At 44.7% G+C, this 19,803-nt stretch overlaps 1 protein-coding gene across 30 annotated transcripts in view; it reads right to left on the bottom strand.

The window, feature by feature from the left end:
* LOC110529758 (neurexin-3b) overlaps positions 1-19,803 on the bottom strand; it is a 465,957-nt gene that overhangs the window by 445,573 nt on the left and 581 nt on the right. For 27 of the 30 annotated variants that reach the window (XR_016497721.1, XR_016497720.1, XR_016497723.1 and 24 more), the window contains exons 2-4: positions 9,753-10,924; positions 3,444-3,464; positions 2,997-3,026 (exon numbers count right to left, since the gene is read on the bottom strand). Coding sequence is in view for 21 of the 30 variants with exons in the window: in XM_090243127.1 (XP_090099253.1) it covers positions 2,997-3,026; positions 3,444-3,464; positions 9,753-10,449 (748 nt within the window). In the remaining 9 variants the exon portion in view is untranslated. The remainder of the gene's footprint in view (positions 1-2,996; positions 3,027-3,443; positions 3,465-9,752; positions 10,925-19,803) is intronic. The other 3 variants (XM_090243120.1, XM_090243121.1, XM_090243126.1) reach the window with 1 other exon arrangement.

Genomic DNA, 19,803 nt, shown 5'->3' with positions numbered 1-19,803 from the left:
TGAAGCCAAATGTCAGGTCCAGTATTCCAATCAACTACTGTTGAGCTGAAGGACACAGTGAAGTGAAACAGATCAGATGAAAACATACACCTCAGTGGTACAGTACTGTACAATAACATGCACCCCCCTCACTCACACGCCATACAGTAGTCAACTGCGTTTCCGGCAGCCTTCTACAACACCATTAACAAGCTGTAGGAATCAGACAGCTCCCCGGGCATACAGTAGAGTACAGTAGAGAACAGGAGAGTAGAGTAAAGAACAGTAGAGTACAGTAGAGAACAGGAGAGTACAGTAGAGAACAGCAGAGTACAGAAGAGAACAGTAGAGAACAGTAGAGTACAGTAGAGAGCAGTAGAGTACAGTAGAGAACAGGAGAGTACAGTAGAGAACAGGAGAGTACAGTAGAGAACAGTAGAGTACAGAAGAGAACAGTAGAGAACAGTAGAGTACAGTAGAGAGCAGTAGAGAACAGGAGAGTACAGTAGAGAACAGGAGAGTACAGTAGAGAACAGCAGAGTACAGAAGAGAACAATATAGTACAGTAGAGAACAGTAGAGTACAGTAGAGTACAGTAGAGAACAGTAGGGTACAGTAGATTAGAGAAGATTATAATACAGTAAAGTACAGAAGGAAACAGTAGAGTACAGTAGAATACAGTAAAGTACAGAAGATAACAGTAGAGTACAGTATAATACAGTAGAGAACAGCAGGGAACAGTAGATTACAGTAGATTAGAGAACACCAGAGAACAGTAGAATACAGCAGAATACAGTAGACTACAGAAGGGAACAGTAGAGTACAATAGTGAACAGTAGAGAACAGAAGGGAACAGTAGAGTATATTAGAATACAGTAGAGTACAGTAGAGAACAGAAGGGAACAGTAGAGTATAGTAAAATACAGTAGAATACAGAAGGGAACAGTAGAGAACAGTAGAGTACAGTAGAGTACAGTAGAGAACAGTAGAGAACAGCAGAGAACAGTAGAGTACAGAAGGGAACAGTAGAGAACAGCAGAGAACAGTAGAGTACTGAAGGGAACAGTAGAGAACAGCAGAGTACAGTAGAGAACAGTAAGAGAACAGTAGAGTACAGAAGGGAACAGTAAAGTACAGCAGAGAACAGAAGGGAACAGTAGAGAACAGCAGAGAACAGTAGAGTACAGAAGGGAACAGTAGAGAACAGCAGAGAACAGTATAGAACAGAAGGGAACAGTAGAGAACAGCAAAGAACAGTAGAGAACAGTAGAGAACAGCATAGAACAGTAGAGAACAGAAGGGAACAGTAGAGAACAGCAGAGAACAGTAGAGAACAGCAGAGAACAGTAGAGAACAGCATAGAACAGTAGAGAACAGAAGGGAACAGTAGAGAACAGAAGGGAACAGTAGAGAACAGCAGAGAACAGTAGAGAACAGTAGAGAACAGCATAGAACAGTAGAGAACAGAAGGGAACAGTAGAGAACAGCAGAGAACAGTAGAGAACAGCAGAGAACAGTAGAGAACAGCATAGAACAGTAGAGAACAGAAGGGAACAGTAGAGAACAGAAGGGAACAGTAGAGAACAGCAGAGAACAGTAGAGAACAGTAGAGAACAGCAGAGAACAGTATAGAACAGAAGGGAACAGTAGAGAACAGCAAAGAACAGTAGAGAACAGTAGAGAACAGCATAGAACAGTAGAGAACAGAAGGGAACAGTAGAGAACAGCAAAGAACAGTAGAGAACAGTAGAGAACAGCATAGAACAGTAGAGAACAGAAGGGAACAGTAGAGAACAGCAGATAACAGTAGAGAACAGCAGAGAACAGTAGAGAACAGCATAGAACAGTAGAGAACAGAAGGGAACAGTAGAGAACAGAAGGGAACAGTAGAGAACAGCAGAGAACAGTAGAGAACAGAAGAGTTAATAAGGAAAAGAGCTCTGTACCTTTGTTTCTACCTATAGATACGCAGAAGAAGGGATCCATAGAGGAAGATCGGGAGAGTGGCGTCCCGGGTTGAGAGGAGGGCAGGAAAGAAAGGAGAAAAAAAGGAGGCTTGAACTAGTGTTATTCATCTATAAGGCAGTAAGTAAGGGAGTAAGAACTACCAACCTTTACACCCCCTGCCAAGCATTGAGTAACATGCATGCAAACAGATCATAGCCCAGAGTGGTAGATGCATTCAAATGAAAGATACACACACACACACACACACACACACACACAAATCTCTCTCTGCATGCCACATAGCGTCCCCCGAAGTGTTCTCATGTTCAGGGCCAAGTCACAGTGACCCTGTATAAACTGCATCAGCTGCATCATGCTAGGATCATCCTCCTCCATGTCTTCTCACATAGCACCAGAGTGGACTAGGAGCCGGTATATGTCATGTGCCACTAACTGCTTGCCAGCTCATACATGTGTGAGGCTGACAGGGATGTGGGGATGACGGGAGAATATTGTAGTGTGGGACTGTGTTGTTAGGCCAGAGTCCAGGCAGAGTAGCATCTTCCCCTGAACTGCAATACACACACACGCAAACACACATATGGAGGAAGCATTCACATACACGTGCACACACTTTCTCTCTCTCTCTCTCTCTCTCACACACACACACACACACACACACACGCACACACGCACACACGCACACACGCACACACGCACACACACACAGTCATTATCTGCTGAGGTCAGGCTAGAGTAGGAAGAGCAGATGTTGCCACTGCATGTTAGACTGTTAGACACAGCAGTGAGCCAACACACCATTATGTAATACAGAGAAACCTGGGGAAGGGGCATGGGAGGGGGCACAGGAGGCACGGGAGGGGGCACAGTATGATCAGGACATGCCGTGCAGCTCCATCCTCCCCTGCAACACTACGATGACAACAGAGCACACTGACACACACTGACAGGTAGAGGAGACGTGGCTGCGAAGGGGCAGTGCACAGAGAAACACACACACTCAATCTGACCCCAAAGCAGGCGAGGAGAGAGAAAAGAAGAGATCGTACCTGACTCAGATGCCTTCAGATGTGCTAAGCCTTGAGGGAGAAGAAGAAGGCGAGATGGAGACAGAGAGTATAAGAACACACCAATACTGCTGCATTGTGGTCAGGCATGCTTCGCTATAAAGGCAAAGCATGGCTATCAACACTGAAAACAAAGCTTTCCGTAGGGCATGGAAAAGCTTCAAGTTTAGATCAAAATGTGGTAGAAGCATCAGGCACGACTACGCTGCAAAAATGTTAATCACGTTGATTTCTATAGGCCTATTGATAGACCAGTTTATTTTTGCAATTTCTGTGATGCAAGTGGACAGTGTAATATTTCTTACGTTCGTATTTACTTTATTATCTTGCTGTACACCGTACTGTGCGTGCTGTCTGAAAATGTGTCCTGTAACTATTGAACCCTCTCCTCCTTCCGTATGTGAGTCTCATCTGAGAAACAGAACTCACCTGGTTTCCTCTGAACGGCTGCTGAGGAGTTAGCAGGGGGAGGGAAGAGAAGGCAGAGAGATACCTAGCATTAGCATCACACTGCTTTGGCTTGCATGGTGTCTATCATGCAAAATAAATACCTAACAACACACGGAAGCATTCTTTTTCTGTTTACATGTAAAGGACCAGAGCTGTCCCTGTACATGCCTGTTTAAAAATAACAACACAAAAAAAAAATCCTGTGGAGAGAAGAACACATGAAACATCTGTCCCATCCTTTCAGGGAACCAGATTGTACATTGTAAATCATCATCAATTAATCTGATTAATTGTATTAATTAAACAACTCTTTCAAATCGCAGCAAATATTTCAGGAGAGACATAATATTTAGCATTGTATATACCACAGTGTTCCTCACATACACATAGTTAAAGCTAGAGAGGCATAAATCCCAGCTCCTGTAGAGAGCCAGATGTGGATTTATGATGTTGTGAGGTTTGTGGATATCTAGAAACCCCCCGGACCGATCGTCTAGCCCCCCCCCACCCGCCAACCCAACCCTCCGCCACCAACCCCCAGAGTTCACTTCACTGCCGACCCAAATCCTTTCTGCACACCATCACAACCTCCCCTGACTTCACATTGGCTTGTAGGAATGCACACTGTTTACTCCTTCAGGGGTTCAGCATCGTTTTCATCGGGTAAAAAATGATTGAAAGTTACAGCCCTGAAACTCAACACCCAGAGGCCCAACGCTGCAAGCCTCGGAGGATGTTGAACCTACATAAATGTGTAGTCTGTATTATTTCTAGCGCTAGAGTGTCATGTAAAAAAATAAAAATAAATAAAATGTAACACATTGAATTTACACACATGAAGTAACTGCACAACGGGATGCCATGAATTCTCACACAGCTATGCTACAGCTGTCTTCGGCTATCCCTCCTTAACCTCAAGACATCTTAACCCTGGCCACTCGGCCGCGTGTGTGTGTGTGTGTGTGTGTGTGTGTGTGTGTGTGTGTGTGTGTGTGTGTGTGTGTGTGTGTGTGTGTGTGTGTGTGCGAGCGAGCGAGCGAGTTCGAGCAAGTGCGCGTGTAGCTGGAACGGTTGTAAAAGCTAAATGCCAACAGATTTCTTTAATCAGCCCCTGAGAGCAACATGTAGTGGGAGGAAATGAAACAGCTCGTAATTCAGAAGGACTGTATTAGATGTTTAAAGTGCCAGGCTAATACGCCATATCAGATATTAATTTGATTCAAAGCAATTAACGCTAGCTGCCGTGGTTAGATCTCTGGCCGGCCGGCCACACTGGAGGCCATTCAATTCCCACCCATCCAACCAACCAGCATGTGGGAAGAGGGTTTCTTGTATTTATTTGATAGATAGCAAGTGGTTAAAGTGAAGGGCATACACTCGAAATGGCCACTCAATTGTGTTGTCTGCATGGAGGCTGTAAATTCCCACTGAACATGTGGGAAGAGGGTTATTTTTATTTTGTGCTGATAGCTGTAGCTATCTATAGTGGTTATAGTGGTAGAGTGGAGGGCATGATGGAGGTACTCAAAATGGCCACTCAGTCCTGCTACCTGTGCCCATGTTGTTCACTGACGGCCATGTTGTTCGCTGACGGCCATGTTGTTCGCTGACGGCCATGTTGTTCGCTGACGGCCATGTTGTACACTGACGGCCATGTTGTACACTGACGGCCATGTTGTACACTGACGGCCATGTTGTACACTGACGGCCATGTTGTTTGCTGACGGCCATGTTGTACACTGACGGCCATGTTGTTCGCTGACGGCCATGTTGTTCGCTGACGGCCATGTTGTACACTGACGGCCATGTTGTACGCTGATGGCCATGTTGTTCGCTGACGGCCATGTTGTTCGCTGACGGCCATGTTGTACACTGACGGCCATGTTGTACACTGACGGCCATGTTGTTCGCTGACGGCCATGTTGTACACTGACGGCCATGTTGTACACTGACGGCCATGTTGTTCGCTGACGGCCATGTTGTTACTCATGTTAACGTGACACAGTCGACAAATACTCAATGGATATTGCAACATAAAAAAAATAAAAAAATGGAGGCACCACCTGCAGGAACAGCTAATGTTTCAGTAGCTGAAGTAGCCAGATTACGGAGTACGACATTGGCTCACAGGGTTAAAGACAAGGAGCGAAGGGCGAAAGACTAAAGAAGGGAGGTAGCAGAAGCCTGATAGACAGCATCCCTGCAGGCGAGAGGGGGATTTGGTGTCCCTGGCGCGTGTGTGTCTATGAAATGCTGGGTTGCAAAACACATGCAGCTAAAGCTTTCCTCCTTCCCTTCACAGAGCTGGCTGCAGTGTCCAGAACAAGCCAATGGACGGAAGATAGGAGAACATGTGGTTCCTGTGTAATCCTCTTCCTGCTCCACTTTACCAGCCGCTGCAGCTAGCGACGCCATCCTCCATCCCATCCCACTGAAATTCTAACGGCACTGTCAGGCTTGGGACCGGACACAAATGCCCTCTGCACTCTGCTTGTGTTGAAATTAGGCGCATGCACGCACACACACACACGCACGCAGAGACACACATACACACACAGAGACATGCAAGCACACAGGCACACACACACACACATCAGGCAAGTACTCCCTCTTTTTATTTTTTCCCCCCTGACCTATTTCCATAGTAAGATTATTGTAACAGTCATTTCTCCATGTATGTTTATTAATCCCCAAAGCAGAGCTCCTAGGCATCTCTTCAGCACTTGTTTGACAGTTTGTTTGCCCCAGCCTTCAATTACTACTGTTTTCGCGGGGCCGTTTTTACAGTTCAATAAGGTATTTTTAGACCGCTTATTAAAATGAAGGAAGTTGTAGAAGTCCGATGATGAGAACATGGCAATCAGGTTGTACGTTACATAATCCTAGAGCACGTGTCGATAGCTCATAATAGCTTTAACATTCTGAATATCTCATTTGTAATTAAAATACCCCTGAGGCATCCAGTCTTTCAAATGTCAAATCTATTCATTTAATTTAATAGGTTTGGGAACACAACACATTACATTTCAAGGCCATATAAGAAACAATGAACAGAGATAAGATATGCCACATTCCAAATGACTCTACAGAAATCATTAATAATTTCGCACGTTGACTGATGATAGCATTGCCAGCATCCCAAATGGCACCCTATTCCCTATGGGGCGCTGGTCAAAAGTAGTGCACTATGTAGGGAATAGGGTGCCATTTGGGACGCATCCATTTGACTGATGATAACACCACTTCACCGCAATGGCTGTAATATTACCGAACAGCACGGGGGCGAGCAAACAGTGTCTTATTCCAGCCCCTCCGCTCTGACGCACCTAAACACTGATACGCCCTGATCCACATGGGCGGACAGATTGAACATGTGTTTTATGGCCATCTGTTTATTGTCTTATTCTGCAGGTTGGTGGTTTAGGGCTGAGCTCTGTGGGCAGGATGAGGGCTGAGGGCTAGGATAATGATGCTGGTTATGTTACAGCTAGGCTAGCTAGGCTAACACAGTCATCCTGGCGGACTGGGCTCTATGTGGCTCTTTGACGGTGAGGGCTAAGGGCTAGGATAATGATTATGTTAGAGGTATGCAAATCCCAGTCATCCTGGGCTGGGGAATGATGATGGTGCTGATGTAATGTTTAATGATGATGATGTTTCAACTAGCAAGGCTAACTAAGTCATAATTTGAAGTTTCAGCTAGCTAAAATAACCTAATCCTGATTGCTAGTTGCTAATGAAGCTTTTGCTAACTACAGCTAGGCTAACCCAGGGCAGGCTTTGACGATAATGTTGCTGTTGATGATGTTTCAGCTAGCTAGGGCTAACCTAATCATCCTGTGGGGCTAAGGCCTGATGATGATGTTTCCGCTAGGCTAGGCTAAACCCAATCCTCTTGTTTCAGCTACTATAATATAGGCTAAACTAACCCATTGTCACTTGATTAGTTCAGCCTATAGTTCATGTACACATTCAAATGCTAATCACTGAATTGCACTACACTGTACATTGCATTAACAGCCTTTAAGCAGGCTAGGTTGAAGTTAACAACTGTGAAAACTATGAGCTGAGCATACGTCATACAGCCCATCCCAGTCTAAATGCTAAATGCTTCTGAGGCCTAGTGGGCCTTGCCATCTGCCTGCTGTATGAATCCTGCTCCAGGGCCCGCTAGGATAACTCTAACTGCAGCTGTGTGTGTGTGTGTGTGTGTGTGTGTGTGTGTGTGTGTGTGTGTGTGTGTGTGTGTGTGTGTGTGTGTGTGTGTGTGTGTGTGTGTGTGTGTGTGTGTGTGTGTGTCTTTAGCCATGCAGCCAGCCAGTCTGCCTTACATACACACACACACACACACACACACACACAAACACAAACACACAAACACACACACAGTAAACACACACACAGTAAACACTTACAGGTCCGACAGATTGCACCCATTACTCATTAGCGTAACACATGATGCAGCATCAAAATCACACAGACACTACACAGACACTACACAGACACAGACTTAAGAACGGTTGTGTCTCTAATGTCTCATGTGCTGACGGTGATGTTAAGCAATGTGGGCAAAATATGCTCTCTGTATTGTACTGCAGTGCAATAGTGTCTGAAGAAAAAACAACATGCTTTAGCAGTTGTAGACATACTGTAACAATAAGAACTCCCTATAAGGCGTTGTCGATTGCAGATGTCAGTTTGAGTTTGTTTCCCAGAGTTTCCTGGTCAAATTAGCCATTTCTGCTCTCATTATCCTCCTAATTATGCTTCAGCGTCTCTGCGGCGTAATCAACAATCAGCCACATAAATTAATCGGAGGGAAAGATATAGAGGGGTGGGGGAGAGAGAGAGAGAGAGAGAGAGAGAGAGAGAGAGAGAGAGAGAGAGGAGAGAGATTGGAAAGCTGTGTGCGTGCTGGACACAGGGGGCTGTTCCAGTTAGCACAGCAGGAGAGTGCTCTCAGTGCTGTGCTCCTGTCTAGTGGCGTTTGTCCTCTCCGCCAATAAGAGTGCTGCGTTGTAAATTAGAAGCACTGCCCTGGGGCGGTGACATGGCCCTCTATTCAACCGTCATCCTGAATCACAAGCAACCTATTAAATCTCAGTTGTTTTAGCACAAGAATGTTATCGCTCCCATGGCAGCTCTGTGTCGGCCTGAGAGAAGCTCTCAAATGAATGGATGGATCTCTTCTCCTCTCCTCATTGTTAGACAGTGGCTGAGAGAGAACGGAACCAGACTAAAGGATAACGCCCAGTCACTGAGACTGACAGTGCAGCGGACATGTATGGTTTTCTGACATACCATATCTTGTGTTTTGGAATGCTAAGCATAGCAGTGGGGTGGAGTAAATAGCTAGTATCCAAAATAAAAAATAAATGTTTGAAACCCTAAAACAATTAGAACCAAAAATGGGAAAAAGAGCTGCAGTATAAGGTAACAAGCCACAAATGGAGGAGTACTCAGTGTGCATTCATCCCCTGTATTTCAAGATGGAGTTGTGTCATTATTCAACCTTTCACTCTGGCCTAACCTGCCAGGAAGTGACCTAACCAGGCAGTAACGGGAAGTGGGTCAGCAGTGAATCAAACTCAGCCATCATGGGTCTCTAGTCTCTAAGTCACCCAATACACTCCAAACCGATGAAAAAGAGGAAGGAGGTGATGTTGTCTGAGAGATACGGTAGCTTCCTGTCTCATGAAGGCAGAACTAAGGACTAAAGTAGGAATTTACTATGAGCTTTGTCAGAGCACTACATTTCAATAAGACACATAGCAGAGGCAGCCTTGGCATAAGTGACCAAGAGGAGAAAGATAAAGCTGTTCCTAATTATTCAAACCATTTTGTACCTTCTGGCCCCTGTAACACTTGCAGGAGCTGAATATATGGGAAGAAAAATGACTGAACATTGTAATATGACTCTTATCAAAGAATATTGCATCCCTGCACAGATTTCTCATGAAAGTAACAATAGAATGCAGAGACGGTATATCCTGGTACATCACTTCCAATATAACTCCCACATACAACATACAATTCATTTGAAATAAACTGTGAAAGAGGAACCACCCACACAGAGATGTCCATGTTTTCTGTTCGAGCTGAATCTGTCGACATGCTCTTGTACATTGTTTTTTTCAACATGGAAATGGTACAGTGTAGCAAAAACCTTGGAGAAAAGAGTCAGTTCGTTCAATTCAAATATTGTATAAACACCTTTAGCATTCATTATTTGTACCTTGCTGTCTACATTCAACAAAGACATTGGTCGGTAAGACTGAACGATCTTACCTTCACCGCAGGTCCGTCCGGTATATCCAGTTTTGGAGCAGTCACAGTAGGGTTCTCCATCAGCCATGGAGCAGTGGCCTCCGTTCTCACACGGGTTCTCTGTACAGAGACCCATCATCTCCAGACGCACCTTCTGACTGTTGATCAGCGTGGGAACCTTGTTTCCGTAATTCAGGTCTGTGATAACTCCTTTGAACGGTGGCAGCTCTCTAACCGTCGGCAGGGTGATGGCCGAAGTCCTGATGTCTCCGGGTACACCTCCGAGGAAGAGGTCGCTGACGATCTTCATGAACTGGCGCTGTGGTCGAACCTCGTCCGCCTTGGTCTGCCCGTCCAGGGCTAGGACCGTTCTGAGGTTGTGTCGGCTGACTGTAGCGAAATGCCAGCGGCTATCGTTGACCGATTTCTCAGAGGTGACGGTGGTCTCGGCGCAGTCGACACTGAAGCAGAGCTGGAGCTTCCCGTCCGTGACAGTGAGGAGCAGGAAGTCGCAGTAGCCGCCATCGTCAAAGTAGAGGATCAGGGCATCGGACGCGGCTGTCTTGAACTGGAAGGTGAGCTCACTTCTGGTGCTGGCGTCCCAGCGGACATACCGAGCCCACTGACCCTCGGAGCCTGTGAACTCCAGACCCTGGCACAGGCCCAGCAGAGTACTGAGCAGCAGGAGAACACGCTGGGAGAGACTAAAGGGATGCATTATAGAAGAAATACGTAGGTTAGACTGTGCCAGTTGGGGTTAGATGTTAGAGGGAGAGATCCTTAGATTGTCAATAGCATCAGGTGTGTTTTTTGTTTCAACGACTGATATATTTAATGTACTGTATGTCCCAAGCGTGCAATGTTTCATTTAAGAAGATGACGCAATATCCTTTTGATTGTAATATAGACCAGAGGCTATTTAAAGGATGAAAATCCTCCAGTTGAATCCCAGTCTTCCAATCCGAGAAGAGAGGCAAAGGAGTAAATATCTGTCTTCCTACCTAAGGATCGACAGTGCTGATCCTCAGTGTGTTCTGTCAGTGATACAGAGGCCCATCCGATGATTTTCCTTTGAGGCGACTGCAAGGATTAAAACAGACGGCGACCATCTTGGCTTCAGATCCGTAGCCACGCCCCGTGGCACTGTGCTGTATGTTCTAGTCCAGTTTCAGGCCTGGCAGAACTTCCCGTAACTGCAAAACAGAATTTCTATCATTATTCCGTATAGTTACTCAGCTCACCAAAAAACATGATTAGACTGTAGGTTCCACAAAGGGAGAAACATAACAGTCTAAATCAGCATAAAATGTGCTGGTCCAGCCTTAGGCAAACCAAAGCTGTAAATGAAAAACAACAGGAATTGTATCATTATTCGCACGTAAGAGTACCAGCTCACCAAAAGCATTTATTGACTATTGGCTAATGGCTAATTGCCCCTGAGGGGACAAATGAAGTTGTATTGAAATGAATATAGAAAAAAGAGGTTCAAAACACACCAAATCATCATAAAAATAATGATTTACAAGTATACCTTCCAAAAATCATCATGTGAGAAAATTGCCCTTTTATGTGCTACAATCGACTGAGCTAATGAGAGCCTAGTTTGTAAAACTCTGATTTGGTCGCATCTCAGTGATCAAGTAGTGTAAACAAACATTCAAGGTTTATCATCATATTTTTCATTTTTGGACGTGGTCTACCAATCACTTGTTTTATCTGAATAGCAACTGGCGTTATCTTCAGGCTTTAAGATGACTAAAATAAGATTATCAGTATATACACTGAGAGTTGAATGCTTGAATTGTAGTGTCCCATTCAGTCAGCATAGAAATATTAGGAAAATAAGCAATCTTTCTGGTTACCAGAATCTGGTCTACAGGTTTCTTGGGCTTCAGGAATAAGATAAAAAAATAAAGCCTCAGGCCTTGAAAAATAAAAAATAAAGAACTGTGGTCAAGGCTAAGACGGCGCCTGTGCAATGAGTGGATCTTACGCAGGCGTTCTAAAGCTCTTCTAAAGCTCATATCAGACTGAGAGCCTAAATGCTTCTATGGTAGTTCTTCATGACTTTTAGTTTAGGAAACGATCTCGCTGCAGAAGCGACACTTACAGAGGTGATAAAAACAGCTTGATTGCCGTAGCAACGTCAGGGAAACTGAGCAGAAGGGAGTGCTGCTTCAAATACAGCAATTCTGCAGCATCTTTGACTGAGCCTCTCTCATTCTGCTTAATTGCCGGGCTCAACCCGTTACTGGAAGTGATGAACTGAATAGGAAGCTCTGGGGACAGGTCGTCTGGATACTGGACAGCCAATACGTTGGTAAACAGGTAATAATCTTTAGCGGACAACAGTTCTTGAGGGATTGAACAAAAAAAGTGATTTGCAATTTCGTTCATACTGGTTAAACTGCGTTTGAGTTGTGTGGTTGCAATATCTACAGTCCCTTATCTGGTATATATTGGCATGGGTCCTTCAAGACTAAGTTTAAATTGTGTGTATCGCAATGGACATACAGTATAACGCACAATGTCTCCGGAAATACTTGTCTGGGTTGTCAATACTCGGTATGGAAAACAGTTGGGCCCACAACCTGCCCCTACAGGCCGTGGTGAAAACATTATTTTGCACACAAAAATGCAACGAGACGCAGTCACATACTGTAGCTACTGTAGGCCTCTACGTAGAAAAAAGAGAGAGACAGAGAGATAAGCAGCAATGAGGACTTCAGGAGACCAGGGAAGTCTCTCAAGTTAGATTACATTTTATTTTATTAAATGTAATTTACCTTGAATATTGTAACCCACTGAGTTCAACAATAAATAGTGGCTGAAATTATCCTTAAGCCGACTGCTTTTTTCCTCATTGATAGGTATTTATTTGATGTGTCATTTATAACAAAATAGCAGCTAAATACTGTATATAGATATACACTCTATGGCCAAAAGTATGTGGACTTAGCTATTTAAGCCACACCCGTTGCTGACAGGTGATAGAAATGCAATCTCCAAAGACAAATATTGTCAGTAAAATGGTTTGTACTGAAGAGCTCAGTGACTTTCAATGTCGCACCGTCGTAGGACGCCAACTTTGTGGCAACAGTTTGGGGAAGGCCCTTTTCTGCAAAAAGCGAGGTCCATACAGAAATGGTTTGTCAAGATCGGTGTGGAAGAACTTGACTGGCCTGCACAAAGCCCTGACCTCAACCCCATTAAACACATTTGGGATGAATTTGAATGCCGACTGCGAGTCAGGCCTAATCGCCCAACATTAGTGCTCAACCTCACTAAGCTCTTGTGGCTGAATGGAAGCAAATCCCTGCAGCAATGTTCCAACATCTAGTGGAAAGCCTTCCCAGAAGAGTGGAGGCTGTTAAAGCAGCAAAAGGGGGACCAACTCCATATTAATGCTCATAATGTTTTCAATGAGATGTTCGACGAGCAGGTGTCCAGATCATTTTTGCCGTGTAGTGTAGATAGTAGGCTACACTGCAGGAGGAAACACAACATCTTTCTATCAAAGCCGGTAGAGAGCACGAGGATGGCTCATATCATGCAGATTTAGGTATGCTATACAGGACAGTTGTATATTCTAAAAAAATATATTTTGGTAGCTGGTTAGTATGCTGTTGCATATGATTAGATGTTTTTTTACAATCTGCAATGTTTCTATTTCCAGCTTTAATAACTGAACAAGTAATTAATTACATTATTGCCGCCAGCCAGCAGTCTAAATGGCAGCATTGCGACACTGTGTAAAGCTTTGTCAAATGTTAGGTTTAACATAAGATAATGACAACCAAATACGCCTCCCAATAAACATGCACCCATTAGCTAAAGCAAATCTATAGGCTACCAGTGGAGGCTCTTCAGAAGAGGAAGGGGAGGACCATCCTCCTCAGTGAATTTCATAAATGTTTTAATTGTAAACATTTAAAAATGTATCCTTTTAAGATAAAACTACACTAAATGTAATCATGTCATCAGATAACTGATTAAAACACAGTATTTCGCGAAGAAGGTCGACAGTAGCCTCAACAGCATTCTGTAGGGTAGCACCATGGTGCAGCCGGAGGACAGCTAGCTTCCGTCCTCCTCTGGGTACATTGACTTCAAAACAAAACCTAGGAGGCTCATGGTTTTCACCCCATTCCATTGACTTACACAATAATTATGACAACTTCTGGAGTACGTCATCCAGCCTATCAGAGCTCTTGCAGCATAAACTGACATGTTGTCCACTCAATCAAAGGAACAGATAATTAATCTACCAATGAAAGCACAAGATACAGCTATCTAGCACTGCAGTGTATAAAATGTGGCAGGTAGTTGACTCGAAGAGAGAAAAAGACAATAGTTTAACAGTTTTGAACAAATAAATTTCTTCCAAAATGAGGCAAAAGCCAGAGAGAAATATATACAGTTGAAGTCGGAAGTTTACATACACCTTTGTCAAATACATTCAAAAACTCAGTTTTTCACAATTTCTGACGTTTAATCATAGTAAAAATTCCCTGTTTTAGGTCCGTTAGGATCACCACTTTATTTTAAGAATGTGAAATGTCAGAATAATAGTAGAGAGATTAATTCCCAGTGGGTCAGAAGTTTACATACACTCAATTAGTATTTGGTAGCTGGAAGAAGTGGAAGAAGGTGAGGACCAAGGTGCAGCGTGATACGTGTTCATCCTTTTATTAATGGAACTGAACACTGATTAATAAATCAACAAAGAGAACAACCGAAACAGTTCTGTCTGGTGCAGACACAAAAACAGAAAGCAACTACCTACAAAACCCATGTGGGCAAGAGGTACCTAAGTATGGTTCTCAATCAGAGACAACAATAGACAGCTGTCCCTGATTGAGAACCATACCCGGCCAAAAACAAAGACATACAAAAACATAGAAAAGGGAACATGGAATGCCCACCCTAGTCACACCCTGGCCTAACCAAAATAGAGAATAAAAGCCTCTCTATGGCCAGGGCGTGACAGTACCCCCCCCCCCCCCCCAAAGGTGCGGACTCCGGCCGCAAAACCTGACTCTGGGCCTTCCTTACGGCGGCGGATTGGGTGCAAGACGTGGACCCCGCTCCACCTCAGTCTTGGCCCACTTAGGTGGCGCCTCTGGACTGAGGGGCCCCTCTGGACTGAGGGGATGCGATTCTGGCTGCTCCAGAGTGAAGGGCGACTCTGGCAGCTCCGGAGTGACGGGTGGCTTCGGCAGCTCCGGACAGGAGGGTGGCTCTGGCAGCTCCGGAGTGACGGGCGGCTCTGACAGCTCCGGAGTTACAGGTGGCTCTGGCAGCTCCGGAGTGACGGGCGGCTCTGACAGCTCCGGAGTTACAGGCGGCTCTGGCAGCTCTGGAGTGATGGGCGGCTCTGGCAGCTCCGGACAGGAGGGCGGCTCTGGCAGCTCCGGACAGGAGGGCGGCTCTGGCAGCTCCGGACAGGAGGGCGGCTCTTGCAGCTCCGGACAGGAGGGCGGCTCTGGCAGCTCCGGACAGGAGGGCGGCTCTGGCAGCTCCGGACAGGAGGGCGGCTCTTGCAGCTCCGGACAGGAGGGTGGCTCTGGCAGCTCTGGACAGGAGGGCGGCTCTGGCAGCTCCGGACAGGAGGGCGGCTCTGGCAGCTCCGGACAGGAGGGCGGCTCTGGCAGCTCCGGACAGGAGGGCGACTATGGCAGCTTTGGACAGGAGCGTTGCTGCACAGATATTTTCAGGTCTCTCCAGAGATGTTCAATCGGCTCCAAGTCCGAGCTCTGGCTGCGCCACTCAAGGACATTCAGAGACTTCTCCAGAAGCCATTTCTGAGTTGTTTTAGGGTCGTTATTATGTTGGAAAGAGAACCTTCGCCCAAGTCTGAGATCCTGAGCGCTCTGAAGCAGGTTTTTATCAAGGATTTCTCTGTACTTTGCTCCGTTCATCTTTCCCTCGATCCTTGACTAGTCTTCCAATTCCTGCTGCTGAAAAACATCCCCACAGCATGATGCTGCCACCACCATGCTTCTCCGTAGAGATGGTATTGGCCAGGTGATGAGCGTTGCCTGGATTCCCCCAGACGTGACGCTTGGCATTCAGGTCAAAGTGTTCAATCTTGGTTTTGTCAGACCAGTGAATCTTGTTTCTCATAGTCTGAGAGTCCTTTAGGTGCCTTTTGGCAAACTTCAAGAGGGCTGTCATGCCTTTTACTGAGCAATGGCATCCGTCTGGCCACTCTACCGTAAAGGCCTGATTGGTGGAGTGCTGCAGAGATGGTTGTCCTTCTGGAGGGTTCTCCCATCTCCACAGAGAAACTCTGTATCTCTGTCAGAGTGACCATTGTGTTCTTGGTCACCTGCCTGATCAAGGCCCTTCTCCCCCGATTGCTCAGTTTGACCTAGCTCTAGGAAGAGTCTTGGTGGTTCCAAACTTCTTCCATTTAATTATGATGGAGGCCACTGTGTTCTTGGGGAACTTCAATGCTGCAGACCTTTTTCATGTACCCTTTCCCAGATCTGTGCCTCAACCCAATCCTGTCTCGGCGTTTCTATATTATGGCTTGGTTTTTGCTCTGACATGCACTGCCAACCTTGGGAAAGTATATAGACAGGTGTGTGCCTTTCCAAATCATGCCCAATCAATTGAATTTACCACAGGTGGACTCCAATCAAGTTGTAGAAACATCTCAAGGATGATCAATGGAAACAGGATGCACCTGAGCTCAATTTGTAACGTAACAAATTTGTAACGTAACAAAATGTGGAAAAAGTGAAGGAGGTCTGAACACTATCTGAATGCACTGTATCTCTAAGGACCTTCTGCAGCCTGAGAAATTTGACTAATTATCCAGCAGCGCCACAATCCCTCTCATTAGCATATCTTCCGTTACCATCACAAACAGCTATTGATAAAGATGAAATGAAGGCTAGTCAGTTGATGGGGTAACTCCCATAATTGTATTTTTTTGTAATTACATTTAGAAATAGAAATACACATAGTTTCCAAAGCAAAAGGATCCAAACTTTATACTTATCTACCTTTTTTAATGTTTGTTTTCTTTTTCTCTTTGAGTGGCAGCCCACAGAATTTGTATATTGTACCTGTAACCTTATACAAACAGAACCGTAGGCCTACATGTGTACTCAACCAGCCTTCTGCTCTTGTAGTCGTATTGGCTTGGCCATGGTCTCTCGAGCCCCAGACAAAAGCCTAGTCCAATCATGACGATACCAGAACAACGTACTCTGACACACAATAGGCCCTTTAATCACCACCTGCCTGTTCTGAATAGTTCATCTATCTGCATAGAGCAGCCAGCCTGCTATTGAGTTCTGGTAACTGATACACTATGTTACTGCAACGCTGTGCCTCTCGTTGACAACCCCCATGCTAGGCCTGGACCTCCTCGCTCTTGTTATGCATCCCGAATGGCACCCTATTCCCTACACAGTAAAGTACTTTTGACCAGAGCCTTATGAGCCTTCGTCAAAAGTAGTGCACTATATAGGGAATATGGTGCCATTTGGTACGGAGACATTCACAACCATCATGCTTGGGTACATATTTATCATGTTTATTTTTGTATCAGCTGATAAGGACCTAGTCAGGGTTGCCATTCAGATGTCAACGGCTTAGTTGGCCTAGTAATTATTAGCCATAGGCCTAGTAATTATCCCTGTCTAAAGGCAAATCCGTCTGGGGATAGTAGGCCTAGAGAGGTTAAAGGGCCTGGAAGGATGTAGTGACCTCTGACCCATTGATACGTTCATGTTATTACTCCTATAATGAGAGATATATAGTGCATTACATTTGACCAGGGTACATAGAGCTCTGGTCAAAAGTAGAGCACTGTGTAGGGGAGAGGGTGCCCTTCTGGATAAAGACCTAGTATTAGCTAATAAGGTACTAGGGTTGCCATTCAGAAGTCATGGTAATAATACGGGGCCATGGTCCCAATGAAACCTGATATCCAGCTAGCTTTCCTATGAACATTGCCCGTGCAGCCTCTCCCTACCCCTGCCCCAGTCCATCAGGATGAGACGAGTTATTGTATGCACAATACTTTCGGATCAGGTGTCCTTCTCTTGAATTAAAACAATGTTTCAGGGGTCGTATTACAGATTCAGGGACTTCATTATAATAAAACTGTTGGCTTTGCTCCTCTGTATTGGTCTACGTTTTTTTTGTTATTAGGTCTGTAATTGCTGTTGGAGTTCAAACGAATGAATTACGCATTGCCCTGTAGGCCTGTATTTCCCGTTACATATACGCTTAATTATTTAACTGCAGTGTCACGCGATACCGTTACAGTATAGACATTGACGTGGCATAAATGATTTATTTGTCTTCATTGTTGGAGATACAGTATATCGACAACGGTTTCTGTCGACGACTAAACCGGCCGTAATGTATCTCGCAGTCAGTGTGAGCTGAACTCTCCTCTCTCTGCCTCCCTCCTGCTGCGTTCTTTATCTGTCACATTCACTCTGCACGGAGGTTCTCTCTCATTGAAGGGTCGGTTTAATTTCGCATAAAATCAGGCCAAAGACACTTTGACACGCGATGGAGCGCCACACCGCTGCTTCGAAATGCACAACATGACATGCACACTTTTCAGCTTTGTAGTTCTCTGTCATTGCTGTACTTACAGATAATAATGTCATATAGGCTAAATGGGTGCTCGTAGTTTGACTCTTATAGGGTTTACGGTCCACATGGGCTATTTCAAACGTCAATTCGAATATAGGCCTGCATTCCTGACTAAAACGTGTACCTCAATCCACATGTTTAAAACATCAGTTTGAAGGGTTGCATTGAACTATAAATATGTAGCCTTATCCTTACATTAAACAGCCTACTGGGATGCCCCGTCCACATGCCTGGTTTAGCAAAGTTAAATTCTTAGACTAAGCCACATCTCCTGCCATTATACACTATTCCTATCGTTTCAAATAAAATATTTTAAAGAGGGCGCAAAGGAAAGATCATTTCAACAGAGATTCAGTAAAAACGTAACCTACTTCGTGATGCTGTCTCTCGTTGCGCTTTTCTCGCGCTCCAAGCACGAAGGCAGTCTGGAGGATGTGAGGATTTGACCGACGAGTCGGTAGATGGTTTGGGTTCGTTCCGTCTTGTTTTGGGACATACTTTCGAGATTACAGAGGGGTTGATGAATTCGTGTAAATAGTTCATATCACACTTTTCCCACGTAATTCAGATGCCTAGTCCCCGAAAGCTTGGCGCTATGTGGGGAGCGCATGTATTGGTCATTGCACAAAAAGAGTGCCAATATTCATTTTTTTTTACTAATGTCATATTAAATTAAGTACCCTTTAATATAGACCACATGGAGAATTCAATAAATGCTCGCCGAAAATGTTGCATTTTAACACGTCCCTCCGTCAACCTTGTCATTTCTTTAACCCACTTCCCAACGTTTCTCCAAGTTTCACCATCATGTAAAGCCCTCATTATTTTGTTGCTTTGACAATGTCATTTCTGAAGATTAATATTTATTTCACGTGGTTAGCGATTGAATTACATATGGCTCTACTTTGAAGGTCAATCCTGTTAAATGAACTGAAGTCTCCTTTTAATATGGAGAAACTATTCCTTTAAAAAGATACAAGCAGGTGATCTGGGTCTAGACTTTTTTTTTCCAGTTGTCTGGTGTTTTGTGGTGGAATACTGAGCGGGTCTAAGCAGAACAGGTCAACCTGGTAGAGAGACAGGCTTGAAATGTTTTAACAATGACATTTTCGGGTTAACTTGCATTAAATTGCCACTCCCTGTTGCACACAACAAGCTTCCGTTCCCCCTGTCACAACGGGATTCATGGCTGATTTAAGATGTTATGGTCAAACATGTTACTTTATTTGGCGCTGACCATACTTTTTGTTCTTCTTCTTTACCTCTCGAAATGGGAAAACGTGTTTTTTTTTATTAAGTTGAACATGTACTCTTTATGGCAGAGTGTAAAAATTACGTGAAATCAAACGTTTTGGACACTTCGCAAAGGGCACAGAAACGCTGGAATGACCCTTTTACAGCCGTTTAACGAACTGAAACTTTTTAATGCATGCCTTTCGCTCCTCAA

The sequence above is a fragment of the Oncorhynchus mykiss genome, chromosome 8 (assembly GCF_057628025.1).
Source record: "Oncorhynchus mykiss isolate SJ-2025 chromosome 8, ASM5762802v1, whole genome shotgun sequence".
Taxonomy (NCBI): Eukaryota; Metazoa; Chordata; class Actinopteri; order Salmoniformes; family Salmonidae; genus Oncorhynchus; species Oncorhynchus mykiss.
Note: the sequence above shows the minus strand (reverse complement) of the source record. Positions and strands in the feature narration are given on the sequence as shown.